The sequence below is a fragment of the Diabrotica virgifera genome, chromosome 2 (assembly GCF_917563875.1).
Source record: "Diabrotica virgifera virgifera chromosome 2, PGI_DIABVI_V3a".
NCBI classification, from domain to species: domain Eukaryota; kingdom Metazoa; phylum Arthropoda; class Insecta; order Coleoptera; family Chrysomelidae; genus Diabrotica; species Diabrotica virgifera.
The window spans coordinates 231415584-231442312 of NC_065444.1; the positions used below are offsets into that span (position 1 = coordinate 231415584).

The 26729-nt window shown below is 33.1% G+C and overlaps 1 protein-coding gene across 1 annotated transcript; it reads left to right on the forward strand.

Annotated features, from left to right (window-relative positions):
* Positions 1–9430: 9430 nt before the first annotated feature.
* LOC114334021 (chymotrypsin-like) lies at positions 9431–25532 on the forward strand. The gene is made up of 4 exons (XM_028284019.2): positions 9431–9576; positions 11026–11261; positions 15159–15382; positions 22617–25532. Exons 1-4 carry the CDS (start codon positions 9520–9522, stop codon positions 22949–22951), a joined length of 852 nt encoding a protein of 283 aa, XP_028139820.2. The 5' UTR covers positions 9431–9519; the 3' UTR covers positions 22952–25532.
* The last annotated feature ends 1197 nt before the right edge of the window (positions 25533–26729 follow it).

Sequence of the window (26729 nt, forward strand, 5' to 3'; positions counted from 1 at the left end):
AGATTTTTCTGTCAAATGTGTCCATTGTATATTGACAATTATGACCCCTTTCAGGCTGACACCTTAGTGCAGCGGTCCGCAACCTTTTTGATATTGCGACCCCAAAATTAAAAAAAGAGTTATGAGCGACCCCAGAAAAAAAATCACTAAAATAACAAGTGCAAAGGTTGTTTCAGGACAAAATTAAGGTAAACTTCAATTATCCTCCATGTTGTACTTAGCTGTTTTTATTTAGAAAATTATGTTGAAGAGTTTATTTATTTTGGAAAGTAATATTAGAGCAAACTATGCATTTAACATAATATTTATGATGACATTAAATGAGACAAGCAATTATTTTAACATTTTATTTAAAAAAAATAGGTACATATACGTAAGTTTACAAACTAATGTGAACCTTGTGCTTGCACACTTGCAGTCAGTATATTAATTCTTGGTGATATATTATCAGAAAGAGACACCATCAAATCAGGTTCTACGTTAAGGCTGGAGCGATATTTTGTTTTTGTAGCAGTCAATGTGGAGAAAGCTATCTCGCACAGGTATGTATATGCGAATGGCAGCAATTTCAGCAGAGATGTTTTGTATAACAGTACATATTCCTTTTCCATCATTATCCAGAACTTGGATAGATCCGTGGTTTTGAAAATAGATCGAAGGCTTTCATCGGACAATAAATCGATCAGCTGCTCCTATTCTTTTAAATTCATCTTCACAGTGTTAAGATCACAAGTGAATGGATTAATTTGGTCACTCTGTGACGTATCTGGGAATCGTATTACCAAGTATTGCTTAAGGCTTGTAAGATGCATAATGATTTTGGTTTTAATTTCTTCTTCGAGCTTCATATTGTTTTCTTCAGAAAATTTCTCAAACATACAAACATCTCGTAGTTTTCAGCACTGATTTCGTCTATCCACAAACTTATTTTCTCAGTTTTAAGGACATTGTGTAATTGTGTAAGTAAAGAGAGATTATAGGTTATATTTTACGCATAAACCTTAATAAAATTCGATAAGTACAGGACCTTGTTGACTTTTTTGACGACCTCATAAAGATCTTTCGCGACCTCAAGTGGGGTCGCGACCCCAGGGTTGCGGACCGCTGCCTTAGTGGATACAGGAAGTAGCAATAAGGGATGAAAGGGGAAAGTTAGTGCAGTCATTAAAGGTTTTCACCTCCTATTTTGTTAAACCTCCATCGATTCGCATGAAAATTGGTGACTAGTTAGAGCATACCTCAAGAAATAAAACTGATTTGGTGCCACTTGCACTTTTACCCTGGTGGTGAATATCACCCCTTCCCGCGGGTGAAAACTATTTTATTAAAAATAACCCAACAAATCGATAGAGGGACAAATTTCAAGTAAAATTTGTTATATCATGTTATTAAAATAAATCAATACTTATTAAGTTATTAAAGATCAAAGATTTGTCTATTTAAGAGCATATGCGTGAAGTTACGGATGATAAAAAGAACATGTTAATTAATTGTATGTTAGTAAAATATTATTTTTATATTATTTCGATATTTAATTGATTTTTTTTCATTATAAACTGAATATGTCCAGAAACTGGGGGTGTCCAATAATGGGCACATTTGACATATTCGAATACACTTTTGCTAAATTTATAATATCGAAATAATATAAAAATAATATTTTAGTAAACATACAATTAATTAATATTTTCTTTTCATCATCCGTAACTTCACGCATGTGCTCTTAAACAGACAAATATTTGATCTTTAATAACTCAAAAAGTATTGATTTATTTTAATAACATGATATAAAAAATTTGGACATTTTGGCTATTAGTGCACCCTAATATGTCTGTGTAGATTTTGGCATTGGATACGACCATCACTTGTAACACCGTTGCTGTATCCTCTATTTTTTCATACTATCACGTTACAATTTTTTGTGATATTATACACAAGCGGGACATCCTCAAAAAAAGCGCTTAGTTTTCGAGATACTGACCACGGAGGGGTGAATGACTAATTTTATTCATACTTTATATTTTCGAGGGTGCTGAAAACGAAAATGAGGTTTATTTTGAATTTTATGTGGGGGAACATTGTCAAAATCGCAATTTTAACCTAAAAATAAAAAAAAATGATATCACGTTTTTTGAGTTTACCTCGCTACAACTCTGTTCCATTTTAATATTTTTTTTCTGAAATTTTTACAGTATATAGCTCTAACATTTCTAAAGACAGAGGTACCTGCTTCAAGTTTTTATTTTTATCATGATAAAGGTTATGAATTTTTCAAAGAAAAAGGTGCGGATTTGCGCATTACAAAGTTTAATCGCAAAAGTTGTGTGAGGAAGTTTAAAATTTAGCTTCTTAATCACGTTTATTTGAAGGTAGAGAGTAAAAAGAAGCTTTCTGGTAAGTTTTAGATCAAAATGTTTTATAGAAAAAAAAAAATAGTGCAACTTTTAATGTCGACATTAGAAATCCCCAATATAACGCTTATTTTTTGAGGGATAGACAATCTAGGACTAATTTCTCACCTTTAGTACTATCCCTGGATTATAAGCTTTCATCTGACACCTCATTTGTCATTCTACCTAGTATAATGACGAAGAAGTAAACGTTCTTATTCTATTATTCTTGTAAGTACATTTAACATAGATTGAAATTATGAAAGAAATGGCATGGCAACACTGTGACGCACAAACATAAGATTTAGCTGTGCGTTACGTAGGGTGCACTAAAAGCCAAGATGTCCAAAAATTTTACTTATTATTTGTCCCTCTATCGATTTGTAGGGTTATTTTTAATAAAATCGTTTTCACCCCCGAGAAGGGGTGGTACCCACCCCCAGGGTAAAAGTGCAAGTTGGCACCAAATCATTTTTATTTCCTGAGGTATGTTCTAACTAGTCACCAATTTTCATGCAAATCGATGGAAGTTTAAAAAAATAGGAGGTGAAAACCTTTAATGACTGCACTAACTTTCCCCTTTCATCCCTTATTGCTACTTCCTGTATCCACTGAGGTGTCAGCCTGAAAAGGGTCATAATTATCAATATACAATAGACACATTTCACATGCCAAACTCCATATTACTTATGACGATGATTTTTCGGCTCTAGCTCTTAGACTAAAATTTTCGGGAAGGTAGTATCACCCTGTCTAATTCCAAGTTCTATTCAGAATTTTTGGTACTCTTAATAAAGGCAGTATATCGGTAGTCAAAGCTGGCAGCATTTTATGATGATCATTTATAGTATCAAACGCCTTTTCATAGTCTACGAATATGAGAAACATAGGGTTATTGTATTCTGGGCACTTTTCTATTAGCGTTTTAATTACTTGTAGATGATCTGTTTATTCCGTATCTATAGCGGAACCCAGAGGATCTATACGGATTCTGAGACAGGATTTTTAAGGGTACATTATATGAATTCTCTTTGCAAGCATACAATGTTTTTTCAAGTCAATAATGTTGCACTAATCCCTATTAAATCCTTAATAGCATTAAGTAACAAACACAAAAACAAATAAAAATATTTTTAATGTTTTGACGTGGCATAGACCTTTTTATCATTTTTATCACAATATAGATCTTACTTGAAACAATTATTACGTCACATTTTCGTTTTATAAAAAACGTATTACATCTAAAATAATTATATCTTTATTTTATTACATCTTTTCTTACAAAATCGGTTTTACAGAAAAAAATCTTAGATTAAAAAAATTAGCTACTTTTAATAAAATATATTTATAGTAAATCATAGTAAATGAATTAATAGTTATTATCCCAGAGAACGGCAGTTCTCGCCAGTGGCGCGCAACCCCCCTACATGCGACACTATATTATAAACACGAAATTTTGGATTTCCTAAATCTGACTGAATTGCAAAATGGGCCAAATCCCATCTTAAAGTTTAGGAAAAAACTCGCCCGTTCATATACTCCCCATTTGGGGTCTGTTTTTCGTTCTCGTCCCTAAAATTCCCAACAATTTCAAAAATTTAAGTCCGATCTCTACGGCTTCTTATATTATTGATCGATACCGTTCCAATGCATGTCTGAAAATCGGTTATACCATTCAAAAGTTACCGAGCTCAAACATTTGACTCAATTTTTATTTAAAAACGAGAACATGTTTGTATGTATGTACATCGATCTGAATTATTTTTTCTACGTTTTAAGAGGGAGTCATGACCGATTCAGAACTGGTGTAGTTTGTGTTTTTTGACTACCCATAAGCCAGCTATAGGACTGGATAGGTACAATACGGTATACTTTTTGGGGGTATGTATCTTAGGTGCAAGGAGAGACAGGAAAACTGCAAATACACCAAATCAATAGCATTGATTAATAGCTTAATAGCATAAGTGGTCAGGATCAGACATCCACACGGCTCAGTATAGCCGAAAAACTGAAAATCTGAACTTTCAGAATTTTGGTTTTTCGACAATTACTCAAAATTTCAACCTACGAATTGAGCCAATAACTGAGCATTTGTAGGAGGACTCTAGACGCATCAAACGGACAAATGAGAAGGAAAATGAACAGAAAGTTAACATGCATAAAATAGACTTGAACGAAATGCAACGAAAAGAAAAGAATGATAAAGAAAATCAAAAAACAGAAGTGGAAGAAGCAGAAGAAGAAGACGACGAAACGGACTCTCGGGTGCAGAGAGCTGATAACTCACTCACCTTAAATCTTAAAATCAAAGAAACTGAAACGAAGCAAACCAAGACCACAAAAACCTTCCATCCCAAAAACCGCTGTAGAATTGGAGCCTGGAATGTCAGGACAATGCTCGAAGCGTCCAGACTGGCTCAAGTAGAAAAAGAAATGACAGAGTTAAATTTACATATATTGGGCTTATCTGAAATACGATGGCCTGGACAAGGAGAGAAAACAACATCAAATGGCAGTGTACTACTATTCTCAGGAAATGACGTAACCAATGATAGAAGAAATGGAGTCGGAATACTTGTAAGCAAGAAGGCCAAAAGAGGCCTAATTAAATGGTATCAAGTGTCAGATAGAATAATAGTGGCCCAGTTCAAATCGTTTATAAGGAAGGTAACCATCGTGCAATGCTATGCACCTACAGAAGTAAGTGAAGAAGAGGATAAAGAAAAGTTTTATCAAGAATTAAATGAAGTTATGAGGAAGATAAACAAAGGAGATACATATTATCATAGTTATGGGGGATCTGCATGCGAAAGTAGGTCAGGATAATAATGGGGCAGAAGCAAGTATGGGAGCACACGGGCTGGGGGAAAGAAATAAAAATGGAGAAAAACTCATAGAATTTAGTTTAGAAAACAATATGGTAATTGGAGGAACGATATTTCCACATAAAAAGTGTCACAAGATAACCTCGGTATCACCTGATAAGAAAACAGAAAATCAAATAGACCACCTTCTGATTAGTAACAAATGGAGAAGCAGTTTACTGGATGTAAGGAATAAGCGATCAGCAGATGTAGGGAGTGACTACCACCTACTATTGGGGGAAATAAAAGTAAAAATAAGGGCGAAAAACAGCAATAAACAACTCAACAGACGCAATAAATACAACATACAACAATTGAATGATAGCGAAACTCATAATGAATGGAGTAATAGAATAAAACTGAATGCAGAAACTATAAACCATATGCAGATAAGTGTAGAAGAGAAATGGGAATCGATTAAACTTGCCGTACATCAAAATGCTCAGGAAATCTTAGGATATCAAGAAGAAGAACGGAAAGAGTGGATAAGTGAAAATACCTGACAACTTATTAGAAAAAGAAAGGACCTCAAAGCCACACTAAATAGAGCACAAAGAAGTGACGACAAAATTAAAATAGCCCAAGAATATGAAGCTGCAAATAAACAGGTAAAAAAGAGTGCTAGAGGAGACAAGAGAAAATGGGCTGAGGGAATGGCTCGAGCAGCAGAAGAAGCAGCAGCAACAAATAACCAAAGATAATTATATAGAAACACCAAGCGTTTTGCAAACAGGAACACAAACAATAACAAACCACTAAAAGACAAAAGAGGGCAAGTTCTCACAACGACAGAAGAACAGACCCATAGATGGCAAGAGTATTACCAAGAACTCATAGCAGAGCAAGAAAACAAACCGTTTGCGCAAGAAGAACATGCAGCAGGACCAATTGAAAACTGTTTAAAAATAAATGCAGAGAGCCCAACGAGAAAGAATTAGGTGAAGCAATCCGTCACCTGAGGAATAACAAAGCAGCAGGAATTGACGGTATCCCATCCGAATTGTGGAAAGCTGACATTGAGGGAACAGTGGAGTTACTGGCACCATTGCTGATAGAGATATGGAATGAAGAACACGTACCTACAGAGTGGAATAATGGAATAATAATAAATCTCCCAAAAAAAGGTGACGTGCAGCTATGCGAAAACTGGAGAGGAGTAACACTATTGTGTTCTATAAATAAAATACTAGCCTATATTGTACATCAAAGAATTAACGTCGAAATCGATAAAAATCTTCGCAATGAACAAGCGGGTTTTAGAAGGGGAAGATCCTGTATTGACCAGATTGCTACATCACGTATCATCATAGAAGAAATTAAAGAAAAGAATGCAGCACTGATAATGACGTTTGTAGACTTTGCCAAAGCGTTTGATAGTATAAAACACAAAGCTCTTTGGAACATTTTACTCTCACCTCTACTCTTCAATATATGTCTCAACTACATTTTACAAAAAACCATAGACAGAAAAAACGGAATCCCTTGGAACTACTTAGATGGTAAGAAACTGGCTGATATGGAATATGCAGATGATATATGCCTGGTATCCCATACAATAGATGATATGCAGAACATGCTAAGTAAACTGGAGAAAGAGGCGGCAGAAATTGGTCTCCGAATAAATGTCAATAAGACAGTTGAGATGAGAATAGGCCAACTCTGACAGGAAAAATTATATATCAGTAAAGAAGAAGTAAAACAGGTACAAGAATTTTGCTACCTAGGAAGTATACTTGGCGTACATGGTGGAATCGAGGCGGACATTAAACATCGACTTAGAAAAGCACAACAAGTATTTGGAACACTCTCAAACATATGGAGGTCAACACAAATTAGTCAAAACACCAAAATAAGACTGTTTAATAGTAATGTTAAAACAGTATTACTGTATGGATGCGAGACCTGGGCAATAACAGACGGAACTGTCAAAAAACTCCAAGTATTTGTAAACAGGTGCCTCCGAAAAATTTTGAAAGTATATTGGCCCAACATCATAACAAATCAAGAACTCTGGAAGAAAACCAAACAAGAGCCAATTGAAATTGCAATTAAAAGGAAAATATGGAATTGGCTGGAACACACCCTGAGGAAGGACAACTCAGATATAGAAAGCTCTAAAATGGACAGTAGCAGGACGAAGAAAGCAAGGACGACCCGCAACGACCTGGAGAAGAAAAATTGAAGCTGACTACAAAGGTATGAGAAAGAGCTGGGGAGAGGTAGCAGATATGGCCAGAGACAGAGTCCAATGGAGAAGCTTCGTGGATGCCCTATGCTCCTTTACGGAGTAACAGGAAATAAGTAAATGCCGTAAAAATGAGTGGCACAGACACTATTCCAGATACAGAAGAGCTGATATGAATATTACGTGGCGTAAAAATATATTATCATTTTGATATAAAATAAAATTATAGTTTTATTTTGAAACATTTTTCCATAATATTTGCTGAATTTAAAGTAAAACGCGCCACAGAAGAGCTTCAAAATGCGAACTTAATCAAAGTTACTCTTTTGTGGCGCGCTTCACTTCAAATTTATCAAATTTTATGGAAAAATCTTTTAAAATAAACCTACTTATAATTTTATTTTTCATCAAAATGACATTTTTGCGCCACGTAATATTTATGTCTATCAGCTCTTTTGTCAGCTGGAATATTGTGCGTGCCATTCATTTTTACGGCACTTAGCGGTTAATTCTTGTCATTTATATTTTGTCTTTTTTATATTCAATTTTAGTCCATATTTTGGACAGAATCTGCTTGTCTTGTTTAGTACTAGTTGGAGTTGTTCAGAAGAGTTTGCCATAATCAAGGTGTCATTTTCATTTTTTATGTTGTTAATAGTAGTTCTTCCGTTAATTATTATTTCTTCACTTTCAGATATTGATGTTTCTTCAAAAATGGAGTCACTAGGTTAGGTATATAGTAGTAGAGGCAGAATATATCCCTGCCTAACTCCTCTCCTGATTTCAATTTCTGAACTGATTTCGTTATTTATTACACTTTGTGCTCTTTGGTTCCAGTAAAGGTTTGCCCTTAAATCCGCCTTGTCTAAGTTTTTTGTCTTTAGAATTTGGACTAATTTTTTATGTCTTATTTTGTTTATTGTCTTCTCCTTCTTCTTCTTCTTCTTCTTCTTCTTCTTCCTCTTCTTCTTCTTCTTCTTTTTCTTCTTCTTCTTCCAAGTTCTATCTTCTAGCGAAAGTTGGAAATCATCATGCTATGCGGACTCTATTGACTTCCGCTATAAATAGTTCTGAATTACTGCATTCAAACCATTCTTGTAAGTTCTTAAGTCAGCATATCCTTCATCTTCCTATATTTCGCTGTCCTCGCATTTTTCCTTGCATATTTTATTGACCTATGATACATGATACAAATTTTATCTAGAATTTTACGTAAAATCAATAAACGTAATAATATACAGGGTGTTTGATTTAAAATACCAAAGTTGTTGTTCACTTCCGGATTTATTGTAAGCGTAAAATGGATTTGGAATGGAAAGTAAGCCTATGCTTAAACGTTTGGAAGCCTTGAGGTGTAAGTATACAGCTGACTACTAGAAATAAGCTGGGTTGATAAAAATGAGGAGGTCCCAGACGGCTGAACCAAAAAACACAACTGGTCAATATGTATAATAAAGAGGCACCAGCTGACAATACTTCGGTCACGTTATTAGACACCCTGAAACGTATAGTATTTTAGATCTACACATTCAGGGAAAGATCCAAGGCAAATCTGGTCCTGGTAGAACAAGAATATCATGGCTGAAAAATCTAACGCAATGTTATGGAAAATCGACCATTGAGCGATCTGAATGATCAATAACTATTCAGAGCTGCTGTCAATAAAGAAATTATAGCGAAAATGGTAGCCAACTTGATATCCAACGATCGATAACGGTGATGGAACTAGAAGAAGAAGAAGAGGAAGATCTTAGATAGTAAACGAGGGATTGCTTATGCCCGGAATCACATTTCCATGTGCTACGTGTAAACTGAGTTTATTGTCCCAAAACAAAAGTTCCATGCCCTTATTGAATTATATTTAAATTACATTTTTACTCAATAACAACAAATTTCAAAATCCAATAATTCAAACATCGATAATCTGGTGCAATAATGCACCCTAATCTTGATTAAAAACATCGATAATTTGTTTATTTGTAATTTGTTACAATGTCAGATATTACTTAATGCAAATAAGTTCATATATAAGGCAGAGCAGATTTTTTAAAGTTAAAGTAGAAGTTTTTCTTACTTCAAGATGAAGACTTTTGCAATTATAGTAACTTTGTTGGCGACTGCAACTTGCAATCTAATTGTAAGTAATTATTTTTCTTTTTAAATTCTTTCAAATTCCGAATTTGTATGAATTCGGAAGTTAGTTCGGTTTTAATTTGTTTATGATCAATTTTTCGCGCTTGCTTTACTCCGAGATTTTTGTACATATCATTTTCCGGAATGGGACGTTTCGATGCCGCCGGTTCATCGCCGGCCGTTTCGATGCCGCCGGTTCATCGCCAGTCCATTTCATCGCCGTCATATCTCGCATTTCCTAGAATTCCTAATTAATACTAAAAATAACTAATAATTGTAACTGTCGAAAATTCGGAAATATATCAGATAGCGATTAATTGACTGGCGATGAATCGGCCGGCATCGGCATCGAACTGGCGGCATCGAAACGGCGGCGATGAAACGTCCTAGACCCATCATTTTCACCCATTGCTTCGATGTTTTCGTCATCTTGTATATCCAAACCTCCGAGCTGAACCTTTCTTCTGATTATATTTAGAATACGTCTCTTCCAAAATGTATACTGATCATTTGACAAAGTTTCTACAGCTGTTAGCATCTGATCTAGGTGGTTTCAAGTGGAAGCCATTAATTTCAAATCATACATAATATAACAGTTGATTAAGCTGCGTGGATGGGTTCAGTTGCTGAGATAGTGAGTTCATCGCCAGAGAGAACTAAAGTGGACTCAACGAGTCGTCCTGAAAAAGGCCTTGGTTAATTGGAATATCTTCAGTTTCAATATTGTTTTCACCAGGTGTTCAAAGGTGAATTTTAGTCTTTCACTTCGTCTTGATAATATAACATATTATGTTTTAAAAAGGTCGCTATTTATAAGCCATATATTAATCAAAAGCCTTCTTGTAATCAATTAAAGTAGAAAAAGGTTCCATTTTGTGGTGTACGTCTGTTTAGAAATGACTGAGTTAAGACGACATAAGTGGATAAATGTGTCATGTCACATTTGATGAAAAAATGAGATAGTGCTATTTTTGGACTTTCCTGGTATATATTTAACTTTTAAATTCGACCCTATTTTTAAAAATGTTACAGGTAAAACGATATTTGAGTGATAAAGGTATCATGTCACATATACTTCTACTAGATTTAGTGAATAGAGGTGTTATGTCACCTTAAGTTTCCATCTAAAACATAATAGAAAAGTTCCAGATTAAAATGTATTCTATCAATTTACTCAGAACTAAAAAACTGTGACATAGCACTTTTATCCACTTATGTCTTAATTATCAGTTGTCCTTTGCAGCCCATGAAACCCTTAGCGGTTAGCGCATTCTTTCCCTTGAGGCTCTATGATACTGTTTAAATCACAGTGTTGATAGATACGCTAGGTTACACAGGATGTGATCAACTTGCAAAAGGTTGCGAGACAAGACAAATATTGTTATTATACATTTATAATTACTTTGCACTTTTAGTTTTTCTGAAAGTAAAAGTAACAAAATTTTTATTTCAGTTTTCTGCGAAAGATGAACTACCACCTTTTAGACATCCCACTGTAGATCCTATAGGCTCACCAGATGATTTACCGGACGATCCTAACTTGCAAATTATCCACGGAGATGAAGTAAAGCCCCATTCTATTCCATACCAAATATACCTGATTGGTAGAAGTTCATTTCAGGCGTGGTCTTGTGGAGGCTCTATCATTTCACCAAAAACTGTTATTACTGCAGCCCACTGCGTGGATGGGTATTTATTACTTTTAAAAGTTTTTATAGAAACTATCAAAGAAAACATTATGGTAGGGGAGGAGGGTATGCTAAATTTGCAGTTACTCGAGCGTTATGGAAACCTATTGGGTTGTGAAGAGTAGGTCCTAAAACAAAAAAAGTTAAGTTATCCATTATATTAAGTTTTCCATAAAGTGGGGGACTTTACATTTTTTAATCTAATTTTCCATTTCCAACAATCGTTTTTTCGGATTATAGCGCCATCTATCCATAATTCGAAAAAATGTCTCGAATAAAAGTTAAGTACTATTTTTACGTAAGGACTCCAAATCTGCAATAAAAAATGGGGCTCCTATTTAAGATTTAAATAACCCGCACTCCACCTCCGTGGGGGATAATGTTTGGTGCCATTCGATAGATTTTTCAAAAATATTGTATACGTGTATTTTTCAGTTTTTCGATCTGATGTTCATTTAGCGAGATATCGCGGGGTTCGTATTTAAAATTTTAAATTTACCCCTCAGTGGGGGGGGGGGCGTGTTTGGTATCATTCGATAGATTTTTGAAAATTATTGAAAACGTATTTTTTAGTTTTCCAATCTGACGTTCATTTCGCGAAATATTCGCTTTTTTTTTGTGAAACTTTGTGAGTCGCCCTTTTACTTACGCCTTGCTCAAATCGTCACATTTTTGAAATTTACACTGTTTTGCATGTACTTAACTTAACCTTGTCTTAATCTGACGTTTTCGAGTTTATCTAAGGATATATTTTTTTTTCGGACCACCCAACGAACTCCACCGTATTAAGAGCCAATATTATGGTAGAGGTACATTTACAGGGTACAAGGTTTCACCCCATGTGATAATCTGACGCGCTCGAGTAACTGCAAAAATCTTCGCTTGGGCTCCCCTACCATTCATTTTAATGTCACGCATCCCGTTCAAAACCGTAGCAACTCAAAATATTAAAATTTTACAGGAGAACGAAAACAAAATAAATATGTGCTTTGAATATTTCCTACTACCTATATATTTTATATTTTAGTTAGTATACATTTAAGATAGGAAATATATTTGTTAAAAGAAAATCACAACTAAAAAATGACATTTTGATATTCGAAATATTTTTAAGGTTGCGATATTGCAATTTTTGTGAGGAAAAAGGTGATGCATAATGCATTTTGTCGGTTAGATAAACACAAACAATAATTATTTTGAATTAACTCACTTTTGTACGGGATGTGCGATCTATCATCATCTATTATTATTTTCAAAAGTTCTACTTAGTTATGTTTTGTCCAATATATATTTTGTTTCTTTGTACTTTTTAGCACAGAATTTTTGGGCAGAAATTGTTTAAATTTTTTTTTAAACAAATACATAATACCTTTCATTGCTCCACAAAATATATTTTTAAGTTTTTTGGGTCATTCTAAACAAGAAAGGTCTCTTGTGATTTTTCTCAAAAATTGACAGTTTTCGAGTTATAGGCGATTTAAAATCTAAAAAAGGCGAAAATACGCATTTTCGAGGCTTAAAAACTCATATTTAAATTAGTATTTTTAAGGGTGCTAATAACTTCGATTAAGTTTAAACATTCCTTTTTAAGATTCCGAAGAGTAATGGGGTCTAACTTGAATTTAGACCGTAGTTTTTTAATTGATAATTATTATGCATGTCCATCCGATTTTTTGGTTTACTGTAAAGAGACCGAAATCATTAGACCGAAAGCAGTAGACCGAACTCATTAGACCGAAAAGCACTTTACCGAAACCTCACTAGACCGAACAGCAGAAGACCGAAAAGCAGTTCTTTTTACTTGTCGCAGTAAAAGAGATAAGACTAATGTAATTACAACTAAATGTTATTTGGATGGTTATTATAAACAGTTAAAATGGTGTTAACGTCATCTACCCTTAATTTATTTTTACCTTCACTAATTTGTTTAACGGATGAAAATTATTTCATATCAGACTGTACAGAGTAACAATTTACAGAGTTTATATATAAAATAATACAAAAAAAATACAATAAACAAAAAGATAGATATAAAAAATCTTAGCATAATTTACTGCAAATTTTTAAATTTATTTACCATTTCGGTCTAATGCTGTTCGGTCTAATGAGGTTTCGGTAAAGTGCTTTTCGGTCTAATGAGTTCGGTCTACTGCTTTCGGTCTAATGATTTCGGTCTAATTGTCGTGTACCGATTTTTTGGCCGGTGCGGCTCGCTCTATTTCAAAAATCTCCTAGTTTCCTGCAAAAAATATTCTTTCTGGATTCTTTGGGACATTCTAAATAATATAAAAATAAGTTTTTGATATTTTTCTCAAAGTTACTAGTTTTAAAGTTATAAGCGATTTAAAATGCGAAAATGTGTTTTTTTTGTCATTTTTCGGTTTTTAAATCGCTTATAACTTTAATAAAACTTTTAACTTTTGGGAAAAGTGTCAAGAAACTTATTTTATTTAGAATGTCCCAAAGAATCTAGAAAAAATATTTTTCGGAGGAAAATAAGAGATTTTTGAAAATAGTGCGCTCCGCACCGGCAAAAAAACCGGATGGACACGCATAATTAACAATTAAAAAACTACCGTCCAAACTGAAGTTAGACCCGATCACTCTTCGGAATATTGAAAAGGAATGTTTAAACTTTAATCCAAGTTATTGGCACCCTTAAAAATACTAACTTAAATATGAGTTTTTAAGCCTCGAAAATGCGTATTCTCGCATTTTTTAAATTTTAAATCGCCTATAACTCAAAAACTGTAAATTTTTGAGAAAAATCACAAGATACCCTTCTTGTTTAGAATGACCCAAAAAACCTAAAAATATATTTTTTTGGAGCAATTAAAGGTGATCTTATGTATTTGTTTAAAAAAATTGTTCAAACAATTTCTGCCCAAAAAATCCGTCCGGAACCCTTCAGATTTGTTTAAAGGGGACATTTTTGAATAGGAATCCGCAGAGAAACCGAATTAGAAATATTTTTCAGACAGGAGCGGTCTCACCACATGGACTAATAAGAGAGCAAAAGCAAAAAATGTAACTGATGAACATATAATAGGGTTAAAGTGGAGATTTGCGGGCCACAATACGAGACAGGAAGATAACAGATGGAATGCTGAAATACAAAACTGGAGACCGTGGACAGGAAGAACAGGAAGAGGAAGACCTTAGATGCGATGGAAGGATGATATTGTAAAAGATGCAGGAACTCACTGGAAAAGCGCAGCCAAGGAGAGACAGATATGGAAAGATTTGGGGAAGGCCTATGTATGTTTACTACTAGCAGGTACCATACAAGACAATTAATAAATTAAAATCAAGCAATAAACACTAGTTACAACACCTGCTAATGAGCTTTTATCCCTTCTGATAGCTAATATTGAGAGAAAGTGGAATTTCTCCATAAGCGCAATACAAAAATAATACACAAATTCAAATTAGATTGGTTGGTAAATATTTTAAAAAACGAAACAAAGGAGATATATGTAATAACAAAAAAGGTAAAAACTTACAATAAAAGCACAACGACGAAGTCAACACTGTTTCGCGTGTGTACACATTCGAGTTCTGAAGGCATCTCATTCCTTATATCATAGGGGAAGAATTTTTGGATCTCAAGTGGTAAGTGTCCGACCTTCTTCTTGGCGACACATGTGAATTTCGATAACATGATAGCAAGGAACAACACAGGCGTCGACAAGGGTAAAAAAGGGATATGATTTCGAACTATTTAAACAACCAAATCAATTTTCTGGGATTTCCAACAGCCTATGTCCAAAGTTGGATAGAAATGGGCTAAAGAAGAAGATATTTTGTTTGCTAAGATATGATTTTGTTTCTATCTGCTTTAACCTGCTTTAATTTTCACATATTATTTATATAAAAAATTAATATTATTCTATTTCAGTGCAACTTCGATAGAAATCACTCTTGGTGCTCATAACCTTAAACAGGCGAGTCCTGGTCAAATAACAGTAAATGCAGCTAGCTGGAAAAGACACGAAAAATATAATCCTAATACCATTGATAACGATATCGCTGTTGTGATTTTGCCAAATGAAATTCCAGTGTCTCCAACTATTAACTATTCCAAACTACCATCTAAGACGGATGTCCATAAGGATTTTGTAGGTGCGTAAATGTTTTATAAATTTTTTATTCCCATATATAAAAAAGTTTACTGAACAAAATACTTCTAACCATCATCAATGAAAGGCTAAAATCAATTCTCTTACCACAAATTCCCCAAGAACAATGCGGATTCGTCTCAAGTAGGAGGTAGGGGAACAAGAGAAGGCAATCCTAATATTCCACAAATTATAGAAAAATCCCGAGAGTATAATATAGTTGTTCTGAAGCAATTTTCTTGTGGCATTTTTTTAATCAATTACTTTTAATGGGAAATAAGCCACAATTTTACCAAAAAAATGATTTTATTAACGTTTCGAAGCCCAAATCGGGTTTCTTTGTCAAAATACAAAACACTACTAAAATAAACAAAAATGTTGTTGCTAAGTAAAAAAATTCTTCTAATAATTTATTTATGACTCATTTATATTGGCAATTCAGAAGTATATTATACATTTTAAAGTAGAGGACTTTAAAATGATACCGCCAATATTTATGAGTTGCGTTCCTGGGACGACTTTACTAAAAGATAGTTCAGGTAAATCAAAGAAGTGGCTCTAATTATGCTAAATGAAACCAATTGTGTCGCAAATTCCTCGTAGTCTGGGCTGATTATCGGAGAATAGGCCATTTTTGGGAAAACTTATTTACCAGCAATTTTATTGCTGGAATCGAATCCTATGATTGTATATATTAATAATATAGGTATGCAAAGTCAGCAGATAGTGTGCTACTTTTTTTATAAACAAAATGGCGCCCGAAAATCGTGTTTATTTCAATTTTTGCTCTATAACTCCAAAGATTTTAACTTTACACCAAAAACACTCAAATAAAAATTCACCCCAATTAAATTCTGCATAAAGACGTGTTTTTTCCGATTTACTTCGACGAAAACTTTCTCCGGAAAAAGCGGGTTTTTCCAACAAAATCTTTAATTTTCAACTAAACTTTTAGATAAGTAATTGTTAATCAATAATTAAATAACTTGGTAATATAAAAGGCCTTTTAATATAGATTAAAATTCCAGAAGCCGCTGGACATTGAATGAACAGTTTAGCAACAATTGAATTGTTAATTAAAAAATTACGGTCGCTATAGTAACGACAATAATTATGATGCATAAGAACAACTATGATTTTTTCATAAAAAGACACTGTACCTGTCTAATGTACTTTACAGAATTGATATTGGACTATTTAAGCGGCCTCAGGAATATTTTAAAATTATAAAGAATTTTTTGGCTTATAAACAAATAGAATATCTCGGATAATATTAAACTAAATTAAATTGGAAAAACGGTATTCGAAAAACAGCAGCAGGATGCTTCTTCTAAAAGAAAAACGTTTAATTATGACGAGTGATTCCTGAGATACAATCGGTCAAAGTTGACCGGAATTTACGGCAAAGATATAAACAATAGGATCATAATTTTTAAACCATCACCTTTTTATTTTTGTCCTCTTTCTCCACACCAATTTTCATATCCTTAAAATACTCATAACATATATTATTATAATAAAAACTATCGATAATACGTGTGAAAATTGCCAAAAATAGCAAAATTCCAATCAAAAATTAGGTTGGAGAAAATGTAACCCTCAAAGTTCAAAATCGGTATACGTTAAAAAAATGCATTTTCTCGGCTTCCCATAGAGAAATTTCCTTCATTCTTTTTTTGTTCCCAAGTAACTCGAGTAGAGCCATCGAACTAACGCATTATTAAATGTCAAACTTGCTTTTGTTTTGTTATTATAAATTAATTTAATTATTATAACACAAAATTTTAATTTGTTTATATAAAAATTGTTTAAATAATTATACAGCTTTCAAATGAAAATATTTATGTTTTTAACTTTAAAAGGTACACTTGTAGTAAGTTTATCTAAAAAAAAGCCTACAACTGGAAAAAATATGTAGTTTTCTGTTCTTATAAATAAATTAATCTATTATAACAAAACAAAAGCAAGTTTGACATTTAATAAAGTGTTAGTTCGATGGCTCCACTCGAGTTACTTGGGAACAAAAAAAGAATGAAGGAAATTGCTCCATGGGAAGCCGAGAAAATGCATTTTTTTAACATACCGATTTTGAACTTTGAGGGTTACATTTTCTCCAACCTAATTTTTGATTGGAATTTTGCTATTTTTGGCAATTTTCACACGTATTATCGATAGTTTTTATTATAATAATATATGTTATGAGTATTTTAAAGATATGAAAATTGGTGAGGAGAAAGAGGACAAAAACAAAAAGGTGATGGTTTGAGAATTATGATCCTATTGTTTAGATCTTTGCCGTAAATTCCGGTCAACTTTCACCGATTGTATCTCAGGAACCACTCGTCATAATTAAACGTTTTTCCTTTTAAAATAAGCATCCTGCCGCTGTTTTTTGAATACCGCTTTCACAATTTAATTTAGTTTAATATTTCCCGAGATATTCTCTTTGTTTATAAGCCAAAAAATTGTTTATAATTTTAAAATATTCCTGAGGCCGCTTAAATATACCAAATTCAGTTCTGTATAGTAGATTAGATAGGTATAGTGTCTTTTTATGAAAAAATCATAGTTATTCTTATGCACCATAATTATTGTCGTTATTATAGCGACCGTAAATTTTTAATTAACAATTCAATTGTTGCGAAACTGTTGATTAAATTTCCATCGGCTTCTGGAATTGTAATCTATACGAAAAGGGCTTTTACATTACCAAGTTATTTAATTATTGCTTAACAATTACTTATCTAAAATTTTAGTTGAAAATTAAAGATTTTGTTGGAAAAACCCGCTTTTTCCGGGGAAAGTTTTCGTCAAAGTGAATCGCAAAAAACACGACTCTATGCAGAATTTAATTGCGGTGAATTTTTATTTGAGTCTTTTTGGTGTAAAGTTAAAATCTTTGGAGTTATAGAGCAAAAATTGAAAAAAACACGATTTTCGGGCGCCATTTTGTTTATAAAAAAAGTAGCACACTATCTGCGGACTTTGCATACCTATATTATTAATACATACAATAATAAGATTCGATTCCAGCAATAAAATTGCTGGTAAATAACTTTTCCTTGTATTTTGCTAATTAGCCCAGAGTATCGGTAGAATGCAGTAAGATGTGGTTACCCATACTGAAAGAGGAAGTCAATAGAAAGAAAATACCACAATTAGTAAGTCAATAACATATCGAGTTAATACAAATTTTATATTTTAGTATTACTCATTGTATATCTATGTATTATTAATATTATTTATAATTTAAACATATTAAAGTCAGAATTTGGTATTAGTTTTTTGAAAGTAAATTAAATGTAAGACCAAATACTTACGATGTCGGGATAGTATCACGAGGTTTTTTTCCTTGTGATTTACTATGGAATCTCTAACGCGAGAATTTTACTGTCATCGTTACATTTGGTTGTCTTTTTAAAGACAGATCACATGCTATGATTTTTTTGTGACGGATATTCTTGAGTTGGGATTGATTTCATGTAATCGAATGAACTATCTTTTAGTAAAGTCGTCCCAGGAACGCAACTCATAAATATTGGCGGTATCATTTTAAAGTCTTCTACTTTAAAATGTATAATATACGTCTGAATTGCCAATATAAATGAGTCAGATTAAATAAATTATTAGAAGAATTTTTTTACTTAGCAACAACATTTTTGTTTATTTTAGTAGTATTTTGTATTTTGACAACGAAACCCGATTTGGGCTTCGAAACGTTAATAAAATAATTTTTTTGGTAAAATTGTGGCTTATTTCCTATTAAAAGTAATTGAGTATAATATACAGTATGTCCCTGTAAGTTTTATCCATATGGAAAACTTTTTTATTATTAATTTTACGAAAAAAAGTTATTCTTTATAAAAAGCTCTGCATGGTCCAAAACCTAAGATTTAACCATCAAATATCAAATTTTTTTAATATTATACGAGGTATGTCAAAAAGTTTGAATTTCACTCAAGAGTAAAGTAGCTTTATTTTTCGTAATATTGGAAATTGCTATTATGAAAAGTTGTTTGGAATTAAAACTATATTCTAATATGCAATTACATCCTTCTAATTTATTTTTTTTTAATTATGGATCTCATTATTTTTTCAGTTATTTTAATTCTGATAACTCTTTTATTATTAATTTTACGAAAAAAAGTGATTATTAAGAAAACGTTCTGGATGGTCTAAAACTTAAAATACAACCATCTTATATCAAATTTTATCAATTTTATACGAGACATGTCAAAAAAGCTAAATTTAGATCAAAAGTAAAGTACCTTTATAGTTCAGAATATTTCAATTAGAAGGATGTAATTACATACTGAAACATAGTTTTTAATTCTAAATAACTTTTCATAATAACAATTTTCGATATTGTGAAAAATAAACGTATTTTACTCTTGAGCGAAATTCATATTTTTGACATACCTCGTATAAAATTGATAAAATTTGACAAAAGATGGTTGTATTTTAGATTTTAGACCATGAAGAACTTTTTATTAAGAATCACTTTTGTTCGTCAACTTTACTAAAAGAGTTATCTGAATTAAAATAACTGAAAATAATGTTAGTTATCCATAATTTTTCAAAAAAAATTTTTCAATTAGGATGTAATTGCATACTAGAATACAGTTTTTAATTCCAAACAACTTTTGATAATAGCAATTTTCAATATTGTGAAAAATAAAGCTATTTTACTCTTGAGTGAAATTCAAAGTTTTTGACATACCTCGTATAATATTCAAAAAATGTGATATTTGATGGGTAAATCTTTGGACCATGCAGAGATTTTTATAAAGAATAACCTTTTTTCGTAAAATTAATAATAAAAAATTTTCTATATGGATACAACTTACAGGGACATACTGTAGAAATATATTGGTACTTTGTTGACTACTAAAGCGTTCGATACCGCACAATGGGATAAACTGTGGCATATACTTTGAAATGGGCAAGCAAGAACATCTGATTCTAATCTTTTTTTTTTTTATATTTTTGGAGGTGGGTGGGAAATCTTCTTAAGATACCGGTCTTATGCCTGGTTATGTGGGATTCCCTCGTCGCCGCTGAGATGGCTGTACAGCCCACCACGTGTGGTACGCTGAACCGCAATCCCCGCCGAAGCAAGAACCTACCCACTAAAACCCTCCGTCCTCTCAACCAAACGTACTTGTGATCTGGGAATACAGGCCGGGATCCGCTCTGGTGAGGTCATATCTGCGACACTGCATCCACCTCACGTCTCATTAAATATCTACAATGTTACATTTATATACATCTGACTCTAATCTATTTTTACGAAAAACTTCAAATTGAAATCTGAAGTTTGGCAGGGATGTATAATGACAGGAGAGCCCAAGCGGGGAGTTTTCCAGTTACTCGAGCGCGTCAGAAAATCACATGGGGAGAAACCTTGTATCCTGTAAATGTACCCCTACCATATCATTATCATGGCATCTACACTCTGCACTCCTTGCGGAGTCATTGCCGCCCTCTTTGGATTCTTCCGATTCGTTTGTCGCGGTAAATCAATTCGCATTAACATTTATTGGAACCTACCATATATTAACCCCTACCATATATTGGATATTAATACAGGGGAATTCGTTAAAAGGGGTCCGAAAAAAAATCTATCCTTAGAAAAACTCGAAATCGTCAGATTAAGATAAGGTAGGCTAAGTACATGCAGAGCAGTGCATATTTTAAAAACTGACGGTTTGAGCAGGGCGTAAGGAAATGGGAGTCACAAAATTTCACAAGAAAAAAGCGAATATTTCGAGCAATAAACGTCAGATCGAAAAACTAAAAAATACGTTTTCAATATCTTTCAAAAATCTATCGAATGATATCAAACACGACCTCCCACGGAGAGGAGTGGGGGGTAACTTTAAATTTTTAGATAGGAACCCTGCGATATTTCGTGAAATGAACGTCGGATCAAAAAACTGCAAAATCTATCGAATGACATCAAACATGACCGCCCACGGAGTTGGGGTGGGGGTTATCTTAAAATCTTAAATAAGAGCCCCCATTTTTTATTGCAGATTTGGATTCCTTACTTAAAAATAAGTAACTTTTATTCGAGACATTTTTCTAATTATGGATAAATGACGCTATAATCGGAAAAAAATGATTGTTGGAAATGGAAAATTAAATTAAAAAATGGAAGTCCTCTCTTAAATGGAAAACTTTACTTAACTTTTTTTGGTTTTAGGACCCAATTTTTACAACCTAATAGATCCCCATAACGCTCAAGTATGTACCTTTCTATTGTCCATAAGAGTTAGTTGCCAAGTAAACTTGTGTTAAAATTTAAATAACTCTATGGTTTCATCACAGTATATAGAGGTTCCACAGTAAAACCACTCCTCTGTCGGCGCTTTGATCTCAAGAAGTAATACAGGCAGTCGCAATTGGTAATTCACCAGTGGTGGATACGGATTTTCCCTGTTAAAACCCGTACGTTTCTATGCGACTAGCAATGCGAGAGTGGGGCAAAAGCGACTAAGAACATTGCTCGGTCGCCATACTACTATCATTGTTTGATTTGCGTGTATAGATATAATGCTATGTGGAAATCCGATCAATGATTGTCCCCGTTTAGGATTTTGTCCTCGGTCGCCATGCGCGACTACGGATTTTACTTCCAATTTTTCGGGGAGTGGTTCTACTGTGGTTTCATCAACAATATCAGAAACGTTGACGATACAGCCGTTATTGGTCTGCTGTTGTTATTATAGGTCTGCTTTCTCTTAATGGGGAGGAGTTAGAACGGATAAACCATTTCAAATACCTCGGCAGTTGGTTAAATGTAAATTGTGACTCTGATGAAGAGATAATATCCGGGAACGAAATATCACGTAATGCTTCTATGATCCGGAAACCAGTTTTATGTCGATGAATATTCGCAAGAAGGTCCTTAAATTTTATATGAGGTTTATCATATTATATGGTTGTGAGACATGGACATTAAAAATCACAAAATATCGTGGGCTTCGTCTGCATCGTTTCGTTCAGAACGTCTGCTCATAAACATCATATAGAGGAGAGCAACAGAATACTTTGGCCATATAATTAGAGGACCTAAGTACCATCTACGTTGGTAGTTACTAAACATTTTGATAAAAATATTTCAGGTAGAATTCTTAAAAGTCGTCGGTATTCTGAGACTTAATGGGGTAAATGAGTTGAATTTTAAATTGTTTAAATATCTAATTATATTTTAACCAATTAAAAACTGCTTTTAGATGATAGTGCTCGAGTAAGCGGTTGGGGTGTAACCACCAGTGGTGGCGGAACTGTCTCTGACGTTCTTCGTCAAGTTAACAGTACCATAATAAGTAACTTGGCGTGTAACAATGTCTACGGAATTGTTAAAAATGAAGAAATTTGCCTTTCTGGAGATGAAGGGAAAACAGCTTGCAACGGAGACTCTGGTGGTCCATTGGTTATTGGAGACATTCAAGTGGGAATAGTGTCATATGGAGTCCGAGGGTGTCTCTCCGGATATCCTTCTGTGTATTGCAGAACAACCAAGTTTCTTGATTGGATTGAAGACAATTCAGACTGGAGAGGCGACTAGACACTCTCCTTATTGCGTCGTCTCCTTTCGAAGGTTGGCGATCCAAATGGCAAATGTAGCTTTTTAAACTGCTGTACAAAAATTTCTGCTAATTATTAAAATAAAATTATATCATTAAATATACAGGGTGTAACAAAAATATAGGTCATAAATAAAATCACTTATTCTGGGACCAAAAATAGTTCGATTGAACCTAACTTACCTTAGTACAAATATGCACACAAAAAAAGTTACAGCCCTTTGAAATTACAAAATGAAAATCGATTTTTTCCGATATATCGAAAACTATTAGAGATTTTTTAATAAAAATGGACATGTGGCATTATTATGGCATGAGCAACCTAAAAAGAAATTATTTTGAAATTTGTGCAGCCCATAAAAATTTTTTGGGGGATTTGTTCCCTTAAACTCCCCCAAACTTTTATGTGCGTCCCAATTAAATTATTTTTGTAGTACCATTAGTTAAACACAATGTTTTTTAAACTTTTTTGCCTCTTAGTACTTTTTCGATTCTTCTTCTTTGAGTGCCTCTCCTATCGGAGATTGGATATCATTAGGGCGATTCTAATTTTATTTGCAGCTGTTTTGAACAATTCGTTAGTGGTACAGCCAAATCACTCTCTCAAATTTCTCATCCAGGACATTTTTCTACGGCCTGGATTTCTTCGTCCTTGGATTTTTCCTTGCATTATATTTTGTAGGAATGTGTACTTTTGTCCCCTCATCAGGTGCCCTAAGTATTCAAGTTTTCTCTTTTTTATATTCAGTAGAACTTCTGGCTTGCTATTTATTCTACGTATTACTTCTTCATTTGTAATTTTATCCACCCAACTTATTCTTAGTATACGGCGGTAGCACCACATCTCAAAGCTTTCAAGATTTTTAATATTCCTCTGTTTAAGAGTCCATGACTCAACACCGTAGAACAAAGTACTGAATACATAGCATTTTAACATTCTAGTTCGTAGATGAATACTAATATCACGATTACAAAATAATTTTTTCATTTTTATAAAAGTAGACCTGGCAATTTCAATACGTCTTTTTATCTCGTGATTTTGGTCACCTGTTTCATTGATAAGGGTTCCCAAGTATTTGTATTCGTTTACTTTTTCAAGTTGGGTACCGTTTATTGTGATACTAGTGTCATGTATTGGATTCTTACTGAAGGTCATATATTTGGTTTTTTTGACGTTCATCCTTATGCCGTAGTTATTACATATCTCATTCATACTTTCAACTAGATGTTGTAGATCTTCCGCTGTTCTTGCCATTATCACAGTATCGTCAGCATATCGAATGTTATTGATAACTTCTCCATTGACTATTATCCCTTCGTTTGCATATGAGAGAGCTTCTTGGCATATTTGTTCGCTGTAGATATTAAACAAGAGCGGTGACAATATACAACCCTGTCGTACCCCTCTACGTATTTCTATTTCGTCCGATGTTTGGTCTTCTATTTTTATATTAGCTCGCTGATTCCAGTACAGATTTAATATTATTTGTATGTCTCTGGTGTCAATGTTCTTACTCTCCAGGATTTCTTTGAGTTTACTGTGGCGTACTTTGTCAAAGGCCTTTTCAAAGTCTATAAAGCAGACGTGTACCTCTTGGTAAACATCTAGGCATCTCTGTGTTAGAACGTTCAAGGCAAAGAGAGCATCCCTTGTACCTAATCCTTTTCTGAATCCCATCTGTGTATCGTTAATATCGATGTCTAGTTTTTGATAGATTCGGTTGTGGATGACTCTAAAAATATTTTAAGCAGGTGACTCGATAAACCAGTTTTAATCGAGATGCGGCTTCTTTTTTAATATGTTTACATAAAAATTTTATGGGGGTTTTGTTAAACCCTCCAAATGTTTGTGTACTTACGTTCCAATTAAACTATTATTGCTGTACCGTTAGTTAAACACAGTGTTTTTAAAACTTTTTTTGCCTCTTAGTATTTTTTAGATAAGGCACCTTTTATCGAGATGTGGCTTCTTTTTTAATATGGTTCAAAGTACATATACCTTAAACTGTAATTTATAAATAAATTTTCATATTATTACCAAGTCTCTAAAATCGTACTTAACAGTACACAAATATGTGGTGGATTTGACAAAATATTCAAAATATCTCAAAAAAACTAACTTTTCGAAAAAGTAATAAGAGACAAAAAAGTTTTAAAAACATTGTGTTTAACTAATTGTGCCACAATGATAATTTAATTGGAACGTACACAAAAGTTTGTGGGGGTTTAAGGGAACAAAACCCCCATAAAATTTTTATGGGGTACACAAATTTCACTATAATTTTTTTTTCAGTTTTTCCTACCATAAGTATGTCACATGTCCGTTTTCAATAAGAAACATCAAACAGTGTTCGATCTATTGAAAAAAATCGATTTTTATTTTGTAAATTCAAAGGGCTGTAAGTTTTTTTAGGTGCACATTTTTGTACTAAGGTAAGTTAGGTTAAATCGAACTATTTTTGGTCCCAGAATATGTGATTTAATTTATGACCTGTATTTTTTGTTACACCCTGTATATGTGGTTAGGTATATTTGTAAATTAAAAAAGACGCCATTATAAAATGTGTTATTAATTTTTTACGTCCTTAGTAGTTATCAGAATATGGTAAAATAAATAAAAGACATTCTATTTCAGAGGTTAATTGAGCTTAAAATTAAATCAACAAACAAAAAAAAAAACAATAATTAAGAAAGTTGGAAAGAAGTATGGATTACTCCAATTCACAAAAAGGTCCAAAAGATATTTGCGGAAAATACAGGTATATCTCGGTCACTAGTACCTTTAGCAGACTGTTTGGTAAAATCTTCAAGCAGGTTTTAGAGCTGGAAGATCTTGCGTAGACCACATATTTGCCCTAACACAACTTAATGAACAGCAAGTTGCAAGAAGCCAGGAAATACATTTTTTAATTGTGGATCTCACACGAGCATATGACAGGATTCCTGTGAGAAAGCTGTGGCAGTCAGTCTCTTGAACGATCTTCGTGAAATAGCACGAGCATCGCCGCAGTCAAACAATTATTATAGTCCAGGAACCGAAGCATTTCACCTCGCAATTTTTACAGAATGGATCGATTTGCTTAAAAATTTGAGAATAATTAGTAGATAGTTCAAAGATCAAAATCTATGTGATGCCGAAAGACGCTTTTACCATGGGGTCGGTTGCCACCCCATCTTAGGGGTGGAAATTTTTTATTATATTTTGACTGCAAAAGTTGATAAAAATATTCATTCTAAGCAAAAAATGTTCTATACATTTTTTTGATAAAAAATTTTTGCCGTAGAAAATTTTTTTTCAAACCAAGTTCTGGGGAATTAAATAACCTACAATTTCATATAAAAACATTTTTTGGTATATCTAATGCTAATCTTTCTATTTTGAAGAAAATGATATTTTTTACCAAACTACAACAAGTCGTTATTCGCTTTTAACTCTAGTTTTTTAAAAACTAATCATTCTAAGCCAGTCAAACTTTTAAAATCTATTAATAATACATAAACAAAGAAGAATTAATAAGGCCAATGACTAAAAGCAAAGCTAACTTACATTATTATGCTTCCAATTGGATTTCTTTTTTTTTTTGAAAAAAATATATTAATTTTTTACCGTAACCTTTTTAATTTTTATCTTAGAAAGTTTGTTAAAAAATAATTTTGTAGGTTTTTACAAGATCTATAAGACTATTAATACCAAATCCTTTTAAAATCCTCAGTCGCAAAAAGTGGTGACTTTGAAAGGGTTGGTAAAGGTGATTTTTG